This window comes from Clupea harengus, chromosome 9, assembly GCF_900700415.2.
Source record: "Clupea harengus chromosome 9, Ch_v2.0.2, whole genome shotgun sequence".
NCBI classification, from domain to species: domain Eukaryota; kingdom Metazoa; phylum Chordata; class Actinopteri; order Clupeiformes; family Clupeidae; genus Clupea; species Clupea harengus.
In genome coordinates, this window is record NC_045160.1 from 558,732 (window position 1) to 576,419 (window position 17,688).

The window sequence follows — 17,688 nt, forward strand, 5'->3', positions numbered from 1 at the left end:
CGCTTTGTCCACACCCTTCCCATCCTCATGAAGACATAATAATGACAGAATGATGAATGAGGTTCCATTAAGTAGGCGAGTAGCTATTGACTGGTCATACAAAACAGGTAGTAGATGCTGATTACTATTAGGTTCAAAGACCCCCAATTCCCTTCTTCCTGTCATCTCTCACCAAGCCCATGTTGTGCTTTAAGGAATGCCTTTTCTCCTCTGTGTCAAAGGCAATGTAGAACTATTTGGTAGTGGAAGTAAGGGCATGCACTGGATATAGGTACAGCTGCATATGACAAGGATAAAATACTTTGAGAGAGAGAGAGGGGATGTTCATGACTAATGGATGTGCTATTCTACTCACTTAACATTCACACAAATAAGCATGCTCTCCAACATATAGGTGCACATATTCACATTATGTATATTTATACAAGAAAAATAAGAAGGCTTCTGCACAGTCCAAAAATGATAAGAAATAGGATTTCAGTCCTATTCGACATTGGTGCAAGAGAGCTTGTGCTTTTTAAATTAGGTTTGATTAGGTCCTTTTTTCAAAATAAAAAAGATAAAAATTAAATTATTTATAGCAACATCTAAAGAATATCTCTAAGTTGACAACCATGTGAATATATTACACATCTATGTTGACGTTCATTTGGATATATTACAGATTGCCTTTATCAGTCAATGCGGCCATCCATTCATACACACATACATACACACACACACACACACACACACACACACACATTAAATAGATTTAAAAATATGCACACACAGGAAAGACTCTCACAGTCCTCATCACTGTTGCATAAGAAAGCATGAAGCCACGTCTTCTGAACCTGAACTGCTAGATTCTGTCGAGTCCACCAGAGGAGTCTGAGTACAGAAATATATTCTAAGAAACAAGAAGTAGGCAAGGGCCCCTTGCAGGATCAGTAAGGGTGATAGGGGTCGGAGGTACGTGTGTGTGTGTGTGTGTGTGGGGGGGGGGGGGGGGGGGGGGCTGGGGCTCTAGGAGAAGTGCTGTCCACAGAGAGAAGGGGGAGGGTGCTGACTGCAGAGGGGCAGGGTGCTGTCCTGGTGCTGCCCCTCCGTGTCCATGTCTAGGAGCGTCTGCGGCGCAGTGCATACGCTGCTGTCCCCGGAGCCCAGGAGGCTGTCGCTGCTGCTGCCAGGAGACTGGCTTAGGGTCCGCGAGAACGACGCCAGCTTCCAGGGATCCTGGCGGGACCGCAGCAGCGCCGTGGGTCTGGGTCTCGACACGAACTCCAGCGTGGTGGGTCTCTCCGGCGTGTGTGTGCCTGCCAGGCTCTCGTGGTGGGCTGCCGGCGGAGCAGACGCCAGAGTCGGAGGTTTGCGGCGAGGCACTAACGGGAGTAGGCTGGATGGGTCAGGTAAATGGGGGATAGTCAAAGTGTCACAGGAACCTGGGAGAAGAAAAAAAGATATATTTATATATATATTGCTATTGCCATATATATGCTAAATATATGGTTTAGGTAGGGAAGAAGGGATTATAGTTAATTTGCTTGTTACAATTTCACGTACAAATATATGTACTCCTGTGTACATTTATATGTATGCTTTCATTTGTTGACCTGCATCCTTATGAAAACAGTGACATAGATAGTGTAGTGTAGTGTAGTGTAGATGGTCAGTGGGGATACTGAAGGCCTCACCTGGGCGTGGTGCGGTGCCGAGTGCCTGCACGGGGGGAATGTACACGCTGCCATCGGAGGGAGTACGCCGGTGAACCGCCACTGGCTGAAACCTCATCCCGATAGCGCTGTCTGACGGGGTGCGGCGGTGCTTGCGGCTCAAGGTCATGGCGGCCGACACATGGGTGGGCGTGAGCGACTGGTTAGGCTCCCGCTTGAAGCTCTCGGCTCGCAGGTCCAGCAGGGGGTTGAGGGCCGCCGTGGGCAATGCCACGGGCAGGGCGGGAGAGGGCAGCAGCGGGTCGTCGGGGTCCGAGGGCAGCAGGGACTTGGTGGAGTTGCAGTCGGAGAGCGAGGAGAGGGAGAGGAGGGTGACAGAGGGGGAGGGGTCCAGACAACCTAGAGAGGAGTCGTGGTGATGGCTCTGAGAGAGAGACAGGGAGAGGGAGGTGTGGCTGGGCGGGGAGGTGCTGCGGCGGAAACGCCCGGGCCGCTGGAACAGGCCCTCCTTCTTCTTCTCACGGGCCTCCTGCTCATCTTGACTTATCTACACAAGACAGAATTAAAACACAGATATCTAACTGATATGCATGTATACATACGTATATACATACTTGCATTATGGTTACTATGAAGGGGCCATTGATTTGCTACTGATCCACATAATGAACAACTCCCCCCCTCCATTCACCTGCAGGCGTCCCAGATGCAGGAGGTCTTGTCCCAGCCCCACAGAGGCGAGGACTGAGGCACAGCCCAGCAGCAGCAGGTTGCTGTGTTTGTGGTGTCTGCAGCGGTGGAGGGAGCCGGCGTGCGCCCCGGCGGCCGACCCCACACCCATCCAGGAGCGCCCTCCCTCCGTGGAGCCATTACTGCTGGCCTCCAGCTGGGATGGAGAGGAGTCCTCAGAGTTCTCCTCTGTCGGAGAGAGGAGAGACAGGATGGATGTACGCTCCACTGAACTTGCCCGCTTTCCATTTCTTGTTGCATACTAATTTTATTTTAATTAGAAGAATGAAGATATAGCTTAGCTACAAACAAAAAATGTGGAGCTGACAATTTGTTAATACTGCAAGCAGCCCCCCCTAAAGGATGTAGAAATTATAATGTTGTAGTAGGCCTTAAGCTAATCTTAAACTATAAAAAGCAGCACATTAATAAAACAACTACCTTACAAAAACAACAACAAAGTGACAACACCAGAGGCCTTATAGGAAACACGCAACCACCCACACCCATTCGGAGCCTTTATAAATTACATTCCTGGATCTCAATTGCCACCCAGAGTACACAGTGAGTAATCAGAGCAAATATCCACACAGACTCACCCATTTCATTTAAGCTTGAAAAACCAGCTGTCATAGGAATGTGCTTTGGGGATTTCCCAAGATTGGGTGCACTGGAGGACCAGGTCTTGCATCCCTCGCCAAGGGACTTCAATCTAAAAGAAGAAAAGAGGATAATCTTTCTAATTATCAGGAAATTGCTAATGCATAATGCTTCAAATGGAAATGAATATTACAAAAATCTTCTCTTCACACCACAATCCCATCACAGTTTTTACAGAGGCAATTTGGCAAGTACTTCATATCTCAGTGGGAGACTACATTTAAACAGATGTGTCTGCAATGTGAAATCTAAATCCCAATGAAATCTCAATTAGCATAGGGATTAGGGACAACTATCTCTAAACCAAATATTTGTAGACATTGTGAGTGGATTCAAACAACTACAAGTGATACAAAAATGTGAGCTGTTAAAAAAAATAAAAAAATTGTTTAGTTATTGGGACAAATATACATTATCATATGTCTTCAGTTATTCAAATACAAATGGTCATATATAGTTTACTATTTGTATTAATTTTATAAAGTGTATACTTCCCATATCTAATACAATTAAAGTTGATGTTATTATCACTATCATTACTGTTGTCATAGTTGTTACTATTGTTAAATGTTCAAATGAAGCCTCACTTAAACTGCAGCCACAGTGATATCTACGTAGTGGCAGACAGGGATCCTAATTATCACAGTGATGGAGAATAGTTTCATGCACCTATTAATAATTAAGAGCTGTAGTCCATCAGGAGAAAATGATAGGAGCTATTATCAACCACCCACAGCCCATTGTTGGGCCATCATAAACATTCACAGCCTTAAGAATCCTTGGGTTGGGGACTACATTCTACACGGTACAAGCTCTTATCGGCAGTGTTGTGTTCTGGTCTACTTATATTTGGGAAATAGATTAAAAGCCACAAGGATCCCTCCCCCCTCCATCTCTTTGAGGGGCTAAGTGTCTGGATGCTGTACCTGTCTTCCCCCCCGATTCTCTCTTTCTGGTGTGTGGAGCTGGGGCCCCAGGTCCTGCCCTTCTTCTTGCAGCTCACCACCTCCTCCTTACACACAGCCGAGCGGCCCCAGGTCTTCCTACCGTCACAGGGTGTCACTGGGAGCCAAACGAACCACAACAAACCACGCTTTTACAGCCACAACCTCCTGATGACAGAGAGCGAACAGTGATGCAGCACCAGTGTTCAAATGACACTCTGGCTCGCCGTGCTGCCAGCAGAGGACACACAACTCTAGGCAAACTGACACGGTGTTGCCACAGTGATGAACTATTTTGCCTACCGCTCAAACAATACTACAGGAAATATAGTCATATCATATAGTCATAGAGTCACAAAATCATGAAGTAATCAAAGTAATATTTTCATCTTGAAAATGCAACATCTATTGCTGTAAGCCTGTGCCACATGTGTTATAGTCTGACTGATTTTTTGTTGATTGTCATATTAGATTCCCTTGACTGACATCCTGCCCCAGATCCCAAGCGCCTCATGCAGTGTGAAGGGCAGAACTCACAGCGGATAGCCCTGAGGCGAGGGATTACTCCAGGGCTGGCAGGAGGAGTGGTGGTCTCGGTCCCCTGCATTTTTCGCTTGTCCACACTCGGTGAGGCCTGCACAGTGATCTTGTGCTCGAATCCTGTTGGAAGAATGTTCAATATTCAGCATGGGATCCGAGAGATGTAGCTATACGTGTAATTGAAATAAACCAATATGTGTATCTCAATTGACCAAGAGCCCCAATTTGACAGAACTAACATGTCTTTAACATGACATGACATGATTTTAACTCTGTGAGTATCTGTTTGAACATTTTATTGCACCTTAACACAGCCCTGAATGTAGATACATAACCCTTGTGGGTTGAAATTCCATCTCTACCCACCAGAGGGCAAGCTAATGCAGTTGCTGTCGCGGCCCAGCTTGAGCAGGCGGCTCTTCTTGAAGTGGCCCTTGCGCTTTTTAACGTGCGGCTTCTCCTGGTACATCTGGTGGATGATGATGTTGAGCTCCCTCTCCACGATGTCGATCTCGCGCTCGGCCAGCTCCTGCTCCCTCTTCTTGAGCTGCTCCTCTTGCTCTCGCTGCTCCTCCGCTGCCCGAGCCAGCGCCTCCTCCCAGGAGCGCAGCTCCTACAGTATTCAAACACACACGAGGAGGCACTACTGTTAAGATTATGGTCAACATTTATGATGTTTAGTACTACCCAGAGGGTCCACAATATGGAAGGAGGATGGGATTAAAAATCCTGAATACTAACATTAAAAAGAGTGAACAACAACAATAGCAATTTATATATGTAAAATGTTCCTTAGATAAAGCACTCATGTTCATTAAATCTATGTTCGTGCTAAGGATTTGGGTGTACTAACTGTAATATAAATTATTCATTAAAATAACTAATTTCTACTGTTATAGCTGATACCCCCTGTATCCCTGTTTTTAGCTTCTACACATGTGACATCACTGTGTGTATCTGCCATGTAGCTCAAAATCTTTATACGGCTTCTGCTCCATATGTTACCATTATCTGCCATCTTTGTTAAGTAGTTCCAACTGTATGAAATATTGATGGTTTCCATGACTTGACAATGACTTGATGCCCAGACAACGATTAACGCATGCAGGTTCAGGTGGCACGTTCCAGTGGCTCGTAATGTGAGTGCAACTGGAGAAGAGTAGTCACTCTGAGGCACACCCCAGGAGAACGTGTGTCACTCCATACCAGCTCCATGCACTCGCTTAGCTTGCAAGCGGCTAATGTTGCGTTGTAAGATGAGTCTTGGGAAGTGTTTCACACGTCTTTTAAAACACCCTGAAATAACATCTTTCTATGCTCAGATCATCCTTTTGATCAGTTGGCCTCAAAATAGATCTGCTGGAAGTCAGATCAATGCAGAAGAAAGGGGGATGGCTAACAATAACTTGAGTGGTTTGGTATTTTAAACATGCTCCCAATCCATGCCTGGGCCATACAAAACATAATAATGGCAATAATCTACATCTATAGCAGGGTAAGTAGTATCCAGCAGACAACACTCAAAACAGGAGTCACATAAATACTCAGATCTATTGACTATTGCGTGTTCCACACTGAACATAAACACTTCCTTGTCCCTAAAGCCATTACATGGATAAGGCCTTCTAGATTAATGTTTTCTCTTATTGCTAACATCTTAGCTGCCCTGCACACATACACTATATGGACAAAAGTATTCGGACACCTGACCATTCATTCTGTAGAGCATTAATGAGGTCAGGCACTGATGTTGGATAAATGCTCTACAGAATGAATGGGCACCAATTCCCACAGAAACACTCCAAAATCTTGTGGAAAGCCTTCCAAGAAGAGTGGAAGCTGTTATAGCTGCAAAAGGGGGACCAACTCCATATTAAAGTATATATGTATTTGAATACAATGTCATTACACTCCCCGCTGGTGTAATGGTCAGGCAACCGAATACTTTTGTCCGTATAGTGTATATTTTACAATTAGTACTTTGTGATAATCTCAGATAAAAGTCATCTCCATTCAAGTATGAGTATCTCCATGCCCTCTTCCTTCTTCACCTTTTCTTTTGCCCGGAGTTCATCAAACATCTGCTGGATCTCCAGCCGCCAGTCTTCCTGCAGCGAGTGGAAAGACTCCAGAGGCATCTGGAACATGGCTGACTGCTCGATGGCCAGGAGGCACTTCAGGATGCTTCCGAAGGACGGGCGACTGTGAGGGATATGGCTCCAACACTCTGAGCGCCAGACAGAGAAATAGGACGGACGGACATGAACAGACAGAATGTGAGAATGAAGTGGGTAGCTGAGTAAGAAGAAAACATATCATCAATGTACACTATCATAAATCAATTACAGAAATGTGCTGTTGACAGATAGGTATTGAACTGTCATTCAGTTCAGATCCACTGAAATACGTGGTGACCTCTTACCCTCCAGCAGGTGTGCGAAGGCCTCAGGGCAGGTGGAGGGGATTGGAAGCGTCAGCTTGTTCACAGCGACACCATAGGCCACGGCCAGCGTGTCAATCTCCCGGTACGGAACCTCCCCCGTCAACAACTCCCACAGCAGAACTCCAAAACTGAGGAGACAGGGAGAGTAAAAAAGTCACAGGAAGTCTGGGATAGCCTTCATGGATCATGCACCATAAGTGCTTACTGTTTAACCAACTCCACCCCTTATCCTTTCACTATCTTTACTGAAAGTACATTTCTAAAGCCAATTTCTTCCTCTGGTGCTTATCTTTCCTCTAACAGGGGAAAGCAGAGAGCTACTGAGACTTCATCCCTTCTGCCTCTGTGTTGGCCTACCTCCAGACATCACTGCTTTTGGAGAACAGAGACAGCTTGATGACCTCCGGTGCCATCCAGGCGTAGGTACCAGCAGCGCTCATTTTGGTGGTGCGCTGCCACTCACGTGCCAGACCAAAGTCGGTGATCTTCAGGGTCTTTCCCCATAGGTCGTCCCTCTCCAATGGCTCCAAGATCAGAACTGATGGTGCAAGATGTAGAGAGAGGAAAGGAGCAGGAGAAGACAGACAAGTTGGTAGAGAAAGAGGAGAGAAATGCTGAATATTAAGAACGGATACTCTCAACAATACCCTCTGTATTAGCCATAGCTGTGATTAAATTGTAGTTGGTTACACTCATATATTTTATAAAGATCAGAAAGGGAGAGCACTTGAATTAGCATGAATAAGAACAAGGACTAATACTTTTTTGCCAGTGGTTTAGGCTGAGAGAATAATGACTAAGCTGTTTTAACGGCTTCCAAATAACAAGGACGACACTAGTCTCTGGGGAGTGATGAGAACAGGGTGCTCCACTGTGTAACCTCAGAGAAATCCATGCAAATGTCCATTGCTATATCTTCTACATTTTACATCCTTTTTGCTGGATCTATAATTACATTTTAAATTTCAGTACTCTGCAAAATATGCAACACTATGTGGAACATTATTCCTTAAATAGTTTCTTCCTGTCACACTGACCATCTTCGAACGTCCCCAGTAATTAAAGGTGGTAGTTTATAAGACGGGAAACATTACACCACTCAGTGGTGGATGTGTGAACATGCTGGCACTTCACATGTAGAAAGATGAGAGAGACAAACAGTGATAGCTAAGGTGTGTCATCATGGCAGAATATAGCCTTTTAAAGCCCTTTGCTAACCCTATATATCAGGCAATGCCTGGGTGTGGTTAAGCAGGTCACATGGTCTCACACTGCCACCTGTCAAGGTCTCACTGGATAAAATATGACCAACACTTTCAGGTTGAAAAGCCTTTAGTTAGGGAATTTGTCCTGGTGTCATTTCTCTCATGACATTACAATGCATTTGATAAGTAAGCCAGCAAATTGCAAAACATCACATTTTGATTTTGTGCGCACACATTATGTGTCTGTATGTCTGATGACATTTAGCTGATGATGGCTATTGGCAGGTGTTTTTTTTTTTTTCATTTCAACTTGGGTATTTAGACAACACTCCTGAGCTGGACATGTCTAAGAAGTGCATGTCAAGTTGAGTATTTAGACAGACACATAGCACTAGTCTCTGTGTGGGAACATTCCCCTTCCTTGGGTGTTTCCGTGTGTTGGCTCAGCTATGGAAATGTTTGATGTGTCAACAACAGTGTGTATCCGGGTAGAATCCAGCAAGGAGAGGCGGGCACAAGCCTTTCCTCTTATCAGCAGTATGCAAAGTCAGATGTGCAGGGCACACAGCACAGCCTTTGTTTGATGTGCAAAAGAGCATGTCTCGCCTGAAACACAGATGATTGCTGGATCACTCTCCAGTGAGTACTGACTGATGGCCATCTTTGGCCACCCTACCACAGCATGTAAAGACTGACCTCTTCAGAGGACAACTCAAGTAGACATCCGTATCAGTAATCTGATAGCTGAATAGCGATTGGTTAAAGTAGCAGTAGGGAGATTTTGTCTAAAACTAGCAAGCTAACTAGCTAACAGACAACAGCCATTTGACTTGAAAACCCACTAACAGCACAGCTGGCAATAATAAAAGCTAGTCAGCCTTCTGACTGATGCATTTCCGTGACATATTTGGCCACTGCATCTTGTACACACTACACAGTGAAAAGCTGATAGTGGGATTGAAAGACGTGTTCTCCCCCTCAAATGACCATGTCCCATCAAAATGAATTTGAACATGTGATAAAAACTACCTAGCTACAAAAATATACCCTCAAAAAGGTAAAACTGAGTAACTCTGATGCTTCAAACCGTGATAATGTATATATTGTAAATATGTAGTCTGTTCTGAGGCTAGTTTGATTTAGTGGCTATAGTGCATTTAAACTGCACTGTGACAACCAACTTATTATCTTTTCACTGAACAAGTACATCACTGGAAACTCAGTGTGCTGAAACGTTGGTTCCACCTATTTGAAATTCTGTGGTGTGTATTATTATTGGATATCACTGCAGACTGGGAAACAAGATGTTTCTCAAATTTGTTCCTCATATTTCATGCCAACACATTGCAGAATCTGTGGTGCTTGCTGCTCTTCACAGAAGAAGATAGATGCCATTGTGGCGTGTCAGAGATGTCAGTGTGTTTTAAAAAGGGACGCTGTCAGTCAGGTTAACAAGGTTAAATAAGCAAATGTACAGGGTAATCACAGACTTACAAGTCAGTTATGCATCTGAGCCATTCGCCAGACTGCTCGTCCAAAGACAGAGAGCTCAGACGACCTAGGATCTGGTTAAGCCACTTTCCCAATGGCCCTGAGTGCTCCTCCCACTTGTGGAATCGCTTTGGCCCTCACCCTTCCAAGTTCTATCCAATTCCCCTTTCCCTTTCCCGGTTGTTTCTCTAGCTTTTTATCCTCTTTCTTTACAGTGCTGTCATGTGGGAAAGCTACATATACTATCATTACAATGTCCTGGTCCTTGTGTGTTGATACTACATCCACTCTTTAAAGCAGCAATAAGTAGTTCTGTTCCAAAACTAGCAAGCTAACTACCTAAAATTCATGCAAAAACCTTGCAAACACCTCCAACCCAGTCGACACTGATAGGAGCTTGCCAACACACTAACTGGGGTCTTTTGGCTGACAATGTCATGAATGTGAAAGCTTTTCTTCCATTTTCGCTGGGTGTTCCAGCCCGGTACACATAACTACAAAGTGCATATCCTTGATGACTAGTGGGAAAGACACAGGTGTTTATCTGTCCTTCACATGACCATATGCTATCAAAAAAACGAATTTGAGGATGGTACCTAAATTAGTTGCCTATAAATCCATACCTCAAAAAGTGTCAAATAGTTTCATGGTGTTGCTTTAAGTAGTACCTGTTTATCAGTCTGAATCTAGATGTACTGGACGTGTCTTTATCCTCTCATTTTCAGTTAGACCTACCCTTTGTGTCACACACATAGACTTGGTGAAGGTGGGGAATAGTGGCATTGGTGTGGTATAACACATAGGCCTACTCTGGAATATGGAGTATTGGTGGCATAACTTCATTATGGTGCAGAGTGTTTGCTTTTCCCGCCATTATCTTAGAGTTTACTACTACATGCTAGCCTAGCATATGAAGACAGACATTTACTGCGATCCACTACATCCATCTAGCAATGCTCCACTTGGATCTGTTTTCATCCATGGCGTCTGTAAAGGGCATTGACCTGGAATAAAATGACCCTTTGACCAATCGGCGTGGAGTGCCATCAATGTGTAGCTCTTGAATTTCAAAATAAACTACAAAATATAGGTTTCTGTGGATGTTATTGTCTAAATCACTGGGAGGAGGAAGAAGCATTTCTTTCTGGTAATTTCTTCTACCTAATTGATCTGTCCTGTCTGAAGACGTCTGAGACACTCCTAACGGTTTATCATAGCAAGCCATGTTTCTGATTTACTTAATAACGTTTCAAGCGTTTAATCATGGATAGGGTCTTGATACACCAGTGTTCTTACTGTACTATATGCTAGTGAGATTGAACAGTGAGTCCAACATCTGCATTATTTCCCTTTATACACACATTAGTTCGATATTATACACACAGAGGAGACAGCTGATGGTGGCTCTGTATAGCCTCTCTTTATGATGATTTGGCTAAGGGGGGTGGGGGCAGGTCTTTGAAGAACAGCCTTCAGTATATGCCTTCATGTAGTTAACCCATTGCTCAGAGTAGTTCATTTATATCCAGTGTAACTGCTCTGTCTACAAGCAACTGATGCTTTGAGACAACTCCCTTTTGAGCTTTGCTAATGCACTGGCACACACTTAAGGTGATAGCTACAATGCCTCACAGGATTGTCTATAGTACAGAAAAGCAAGCAATTGGGTGGCGATACCAAAATACTGAAAACACTCATATTAAAATCCAGTGATTTAAAGAATGGGAAGATTTACACAATTCTTATTTTGTAAAACTATTACACTTTTAAGCACTATAACAGACTCCAAAATGAATTATAATCTGTTATGTATGAAAATGAATGACAAATAAAAGTAAAAGGGGATTGGCTAAATGTTTTAGGATAAACACAGCATTAGTAAACGTCTGCCTAGGCAGTATATTGTTGCGATATTTCCTTATTGTTTGAATAGTTCAAACACACACACACACACACATACAAGCATGGAGATAAATACACATACATAGATGTACACACATGTACTATTGACAGTCCCCTACACAACACACAGTGAGGCATGAGAAACCACAATGTGTGCTTTGCTATGCAAAAACACACATAGATACACACACACACATACACACACACACATATGCATATAAATCCCCCTAAGACATAACAAGTAATTTCTATTAAAATCTTAAGGGCTCTTATACACCTTCAGGCATTCTTGCACTTACTAGCATAAATACAACAAACAAGAGATAAATAAACAGCCTAAAGTGGCATCTTAGATAACGTCCAAAAGACCACACACCCTCACTTCTCTTCTTTGAAAACATTAAACTGGAGTTAAACTTGCTCCCTTGTAGGGTGAAGTTAAGCTCCAACGCACTAATCTACGACCTGGAGACTTGATCATTTAAATGTAGGTTAGCTATTTCAATTTAAGATTCTGCAATTGGCTTAGTACAGTTTTGAGCTTTTTTAGCTTTTTAGCCTTTGACTAAGCTTAATTACTCTGGGGAACTGTCTCATACTGTTTACTGACTCAATACAGGTCAAACGCCTCTTCCTTGTTTTAGAAAAAACTTTACTTCAGAGCAGTCCGAGTAATTCATCTAATTCATGGCTGCAGGTGAAGAAGGACACTGAAAAGTCAAAGCACCTGGATTATAAGCAACCGTGTGACTTCTTCAGACAACTATCCTATGATGGCTGTTCCAGGCACTTCAGTCACATAAAGAACTAATTCATGTGTGAAGGCAAGGTCACGGTGTAGAATTACTGAGTAAATGCACACAAAATGTATGCTCAGCCCATAAGCATGATGCAGCACAAACTGTGGATGTGTTCCCTCCAATACACAATTGCAACTGCATCTTTAAACAGTAAGTGGCACAAAAGACCAAAAATAGCTCAGCATTCCAAAGGAGAGGCACTAGAGTATGATAAGACGAAAAGAATGGCTTGGTAAGGAAAATAAAACGTTCCACAATAGCAGGTCTGTCTAAAAATGCTGATTGTTCATCATAAATACATATAAAAAATGTACATATTTTAGAACCTTCTCTTGTGGTGTTTATTAGCCTTTATCAATCAACTCTGAGTGCATTTATTGAAAGAATAATAGTCTCCACTGTTGTACAAATCCACTATTCACAGACAAAACTGTTGACCTCAAAATCCAAGCACGACCATCTACGCGCCCGGTGGCAGGAAGTTTATGTGTACTTACTGTTGCTGGACTTGAGGTCTCGGTGGATGACAGGAACAATTGTGAGATTGTGCAGGTAGTCCATCCCAGTAGCAATTTGAACGGCCCAGTTCACCAGCACCCTGGGTGGCACCTTCTTGCCGGCCAGTGCCCGGTTCAGAGCTCCCCCGCGGGCGTACTCCATCACCAGGCAGAGATTGGGCTCCCGAAGGCAGACCCCGCGCAGGGCGATGATGTTGGGGTGCTTCAGTATCCAAAAGAGACGGGCCTCTTGCCTCACGCTCTCCGCCGTGACACTGATGTCCTCATCCGGGTCCTGCCTCGCTGCTTTCACAGCCACCTCTTCCCCACGCCAACCACCTTTGTACACTTTTCCAAAACCACCAGCGCCAATCACCTCCTCCAAGGACAGCTCCGCAAAGTCAATTTCCAGTGGACACTCTCCACCGACTAGCAAGCGCTCCGGTGGCAGCTTGGGGTAGCTGGTATTCCGCCGTGTCACATAGTTGCTGGGGAAGATGCCAACTTTGTCCTGAATCTTGCCTGTCCACCAACCCTCATCTCCAGACACTTTGGCATCCTTGGAGAGCACCTCCAGCAAGTCCCCACGCCTCAGTGTGAGCTCCTCGTCTGCTGTGGCCTCATAGTCAAACACCGCAGTCCAGTAGGGGGTATCCCCTCCGGGGGGCGGGTGGGTGTGTGAGTCCGGGGAGCTGGAGGACGAAACCAGGGAGGAGTTCCAGCTGTTTCCGTTCTCCGTGTCACCGAAGCCAGGGGGCTCAGTCATGTGTGGGGGACCTGATGAGGCGGAGGTTGTTGGGATGTAGCACCCGCCGCAACTGGTGCAGCTGGCGCAGGGCAGTGAGGCGCCACTGCCACTCAGATTCGTATGGGGCTCCATGTCTACCGGTTGTCAGCGGTGGGGTCTCAACAGCCGGGGCAATTCTTCTTTCAGCTCACACAAACCATCCATGCAGAGCCCACTTGACAAACTCACAGGGGAGCCAAAGGACAGAGCCCCTGTAGGACGGTCAGATAATTTTCCACGCTGGATGGCTGCTTGATGTTTTTAATTGCACACAGTCTGTGTGTCCCCATTTATGACGTCTGCAGCATTAAACCGTCCCCTCTCAGCCAACTGACATCCTGAATATACATCTAACAATAAGACTAGGGCATTTACTAACAGTATCCCTCCTGTCCATAGGACCACTTCCCTAGAAACTGATGCAAACTCTTCATATACACAAGGCTTGATCTGGGCCACAGGGTGACATTTTGAAAGTTGAAATAAGGGATATTATATTATTGGCTTTGATACACATTCACAACAATCTAACATAGTTCCTTTAATGACTTATGACACTTGCATAGAGTCTCCTGAGAAGCTAAACTACCCTGAATTTCAGTTATGGCAAGTAAGAGCTGCAAACTTAGGGGGATCACCATCATCTCTGTGTTCTTGTCTGATCTGAAACATCAGAGAATCCACACTTTAATGACACTGTACTTTATAACAGCAGCGTCCTCTGACCTAAAGAATGCTGCCAAGCACCCTTCTCTTCCTCAAAGGCTCTACAACATAAAGGTGGCTGAGATAAATCAACATTAAATAAATACCCTTATCTATGCACCATGGATTGCCATTATCAGTGAGACCAAAGTGCTCCTATATATGTGCCTAGTAACATATTATTTTTGTTCTTGTTTTGTCATGCATGGTCTCAATCTCGACTACTAAAATAAATTAATTCTCGGCTATAACGGAACTCCTTCAACCAGTTTATAATGGTCAAACAACACCCTAATAATGTGTACTGTTGCTTCCTCGTCTAAATCCTGTAGTCCATGTAAGCCTGTGTAATGTCCTTAGTAGTCTTTAAGAAAAGCACTCGTCCATTCTAAGATCAAGTAAGTGGAATTGCAAAGACTACCTGGACATCTGTTCAGTTGCCTCTTTTAGGAGATAACAAATCAAATAGATATTGCTCTACTATATTATAACCACAGGCTCGTACAAACAAGCTTAATAACGTCAAAACAAAACGACACCGCATACAGTCCATAAAGGTAGCGTAGCCTGCTACGTCAGTAGCCTTATAATCCTGTGAACAAACGCGTAATAACAATTATGCTATGCAGTTCCGCTATTCATAGGCTACATCTTTCGCAGGTTATTAAGCAAAGTATGCAATATTCAAGTTGAGTTCACCAAGATGATCTTTCATTAGCAATGAAGCAATGAGCTCCTACTGTCACAGCGGTCTGTGTTGTTTCAGCTGGGCGATGATGTCGAATGCCAGAAAACATCAGACCAAGGCTACAGGATTCACACACGCACAACGATTAAAATGCCGTTTCTTCTGATTGCCTATGAGAATATTTTGCTTCTCATAGCTTTTTGGCCAGGAATAAAGTGCAATGTAATCCGGGTGGATTCAAGCGATAGCATCTCTTCAATTCCCGTCACCAAAATGAGCGAATAGCGATGCCAGCTAGGCTACTTCATGATGAGAAACGTTCATGCTAGATGTAGCCTAGGATATGCTAAAAATAATAGTAGTAGCCTGCCTATAATAAAAATAATAATAATAATAATAATAACGACAATAATAATAATAACCCTGTAACAACTCTAAGACAACGGTTTATGACCCTGCCATAAATAGCCTATTAGGTTACGTTGAGATGGCGGTCCAGTCCTCAGATAATAAAAAAATAGAAAGAATGGAAATTCAGTCCTCGAGGCTTTTCATGAGCTGTTCTGAATGGTTCTTCTGGGCTAGCATAGCCTATATCACAACATCCGTAGCCTACACTGATTCGTTTCAATTGTCTAATAAGCTATTCGTCGATAAAATTATAATTCCTCGATCAAAATAACATTAATTCACAGTCATGATCAAGATTGCCCTTTTTATCGATTTGAGTTTGCAGGTGGTCCAGTCGCGAGTCTCAGGAGGCGTTCCATTCCATAAACCAAGCTGTCAGGTGCGGTGTTAACGATTGACTTTTTATCCAAATGCACCGGCTGGACAGGGAGTGGAACATAAGACTTCTGGGTAATGCAGACTAGTAGTTCCTTTCCCCCCACTTGATCTTACGTCAGGCTATGACCAAGTTTTCACGTGAATATGATAACTAGATATGGGGGTAAGGAAGGGTAATTAACAAGGATAAAAGAGAAATGTTTAAAATGGGATCCTTTTAGATACTTCATACAAAAGTAAACTGAACGGACCGGTCATCTGAACTGACAACCTGTGTGTTAAAACCACAATACCACAATATCACGTTTGTTATTTGTTTCCTAAATGGGCATAGGCCAATAATCTCAAGTAACATCATAAATGTTACATTAAACTATAATCTTCCTGTATAATTTATTTATTTTATGGCACTCATTAAAGATCACAAACGGATTAATGCACCTTCACCTTCTTTACATTCATTTTGTCAGTACATTCCAGTCTAATAAGGAAATTCACGGTGTGGGGAAATTCTCAAACGATTTTGAAAGGTCAAATGAAGTATGTAATTTCTAATTGCATGTAATACAACAGAACAATTTATATCATGCCAGACACTGTCATGATTGTCAATTAAATTCAATAATAACCATTCAATAATCACTAATTGCTACACTTTATTGACACACTAGTTGGCACTTTATTGACACCTGCTGGAAGAGTCATGAAATTGACATGACTGATGCAGGTTTAAGAATTGGTCATAAATGGCCTGGAGATTAGGCCTGTCATGAATTTAAAACACACAGCAAAACATTTCCTTAAAATGGTAAACTTAGTTTTCAAAAAGCTGGATCTCCCATGTCTTCACATTTCACATGGACATACAGACAATGTGCCAACACACCTATCCTGGTATCAAGGACTTAATTAGCCTAATTTGGCAATTCATGGTTTTGTGTTGGATGTCTCATTACCTTGCATGATTGCAAATACTATAACAACACAAGAATTCAACGTACACATTTTTAAGGAACAAAATGCCAGCAGAACCATGCAGCACTGGTAGATGTTGGAGAATGGTCTAATCTCTGTGGACAGATTTTTTTTAACAGGACGAACCATAGGACAGATAGTTGCAAAGAAAGTGAATCTGTCCACAGAGATGAATGAGGGTCTGCCATTTGACAGCCAACTTTGATAATCATGTATCTACTAATATTATTAATATTTATTAGATACACATGCTAAAATACTGTAATGGGCCTATAGTATTCAATATGATTATGATACATTTCAGGGTTCACTCCAAAGGATTCAAATTAAACCTGGATGAAATCAACGTTTATATATTAAAGTAAAAATCCTCTTTCGATTCCTATACAGAAGTTCCCAAGTTAATGTCATCTGACTAGTTTGTTAATATTTCCAATTTCCAAGCACATTCATATTTGTCTTCAGTAAGCAATACACAGTAAAAAAAGGGGATAAACTTCAAACCATAGCATCCCTACTGTAGGACCACTGTTTCATTAGTTTTGCAGACATAAATTAGGCTCTGCATGATAAGAGTAGATGTTCATGTTAGCTAACAGTAACCTCCACACTGTTGCAATCTTCTTACTGACCTCCGCCCAACCAATACGGGCAAAATGTTAGTAAAAATGTGTGAAATGGTAATATTTTCAGCTGTGAGGATTGGTAGTGTCTGGTAGTTTAAGGCTGCCCACAAGCACAGTTAATTCATTATTTATCTACTGTCATGTTGTTAAAAAATAGGCTATCCACATGCAGTGATTTACAATTTATCTGTATAATGCATCGCTAATTATTTGGGTTTATATCCCCAGCAGGACTTCTGGTGAAAATGTCCC

At 43.2% G+C, this 17,688-nt stretch overlaps 1 protein-coding gene across 1 annotated transcript; it reads right to left on the minus strand.

The window, feature by feature from the left end:
- Nucleotides 1–974: 974 nt before the first annotated feature.
- On the minus strand, nucleotides 975–15,963 carry map3k10 (mitogen-activated protein kinase kinase kinase 10). Its single transcript, XM_012830913.2, has 11 exons — nucleotides 12,867–15,963; nucleotides 7,329–7,509; nucleotides 6,951–7,099; nucleotides 6,580–6,755; nucleotides 4,895–5,141; nucleotides 4,526–4,648; nucleotides 3,971–4,106; nucleotides 2,984–3,096; nucleotides 2,347–2,573; nucleotides 1,677–2,202; nucleotides 975–1,424 (listed from the first exon to the last, which is right to left on the minus strand). Exons 1-11 carry the CDS (start codon nucleotides 13,744–13,746, stop codon nucleotides 1,009–1,011), a joined length of 3,174 nt encoding a protein of 1,057 aa, XP_012686367.2. The 5' UTR covers nucleotides 13,747–15,963; the 3' UTR covers nucleotides 975–1,008.
- Between the last annotated feature and the right edge of the window lie 1,725 nt (nucleotides 15,964–17,688).

Coding starts and splice junctions, on each gene's coding strand:
- map3k10 (XM_012830913.2), bottom strand. CDS start 13,746: ATGGAGCCCCATACGAATCTGAGTGGCAGTGGCGCCTCACTGCCCTGC. Junction 4,649..4,894: donor CTGCATTAGCTTGCCCTCTG/GTGGGTAGAGAT, acceptor TTCTTCCAACAG/GATTCGAGCACAAGATCACT. Junction 4,107..4,525: donor TCGCCTCAGGGCTATCCGCT/GTGAGTTCTGCC, acceptor TTTGGCTCCCAG/TGACACCCTGTGACGGTAGG.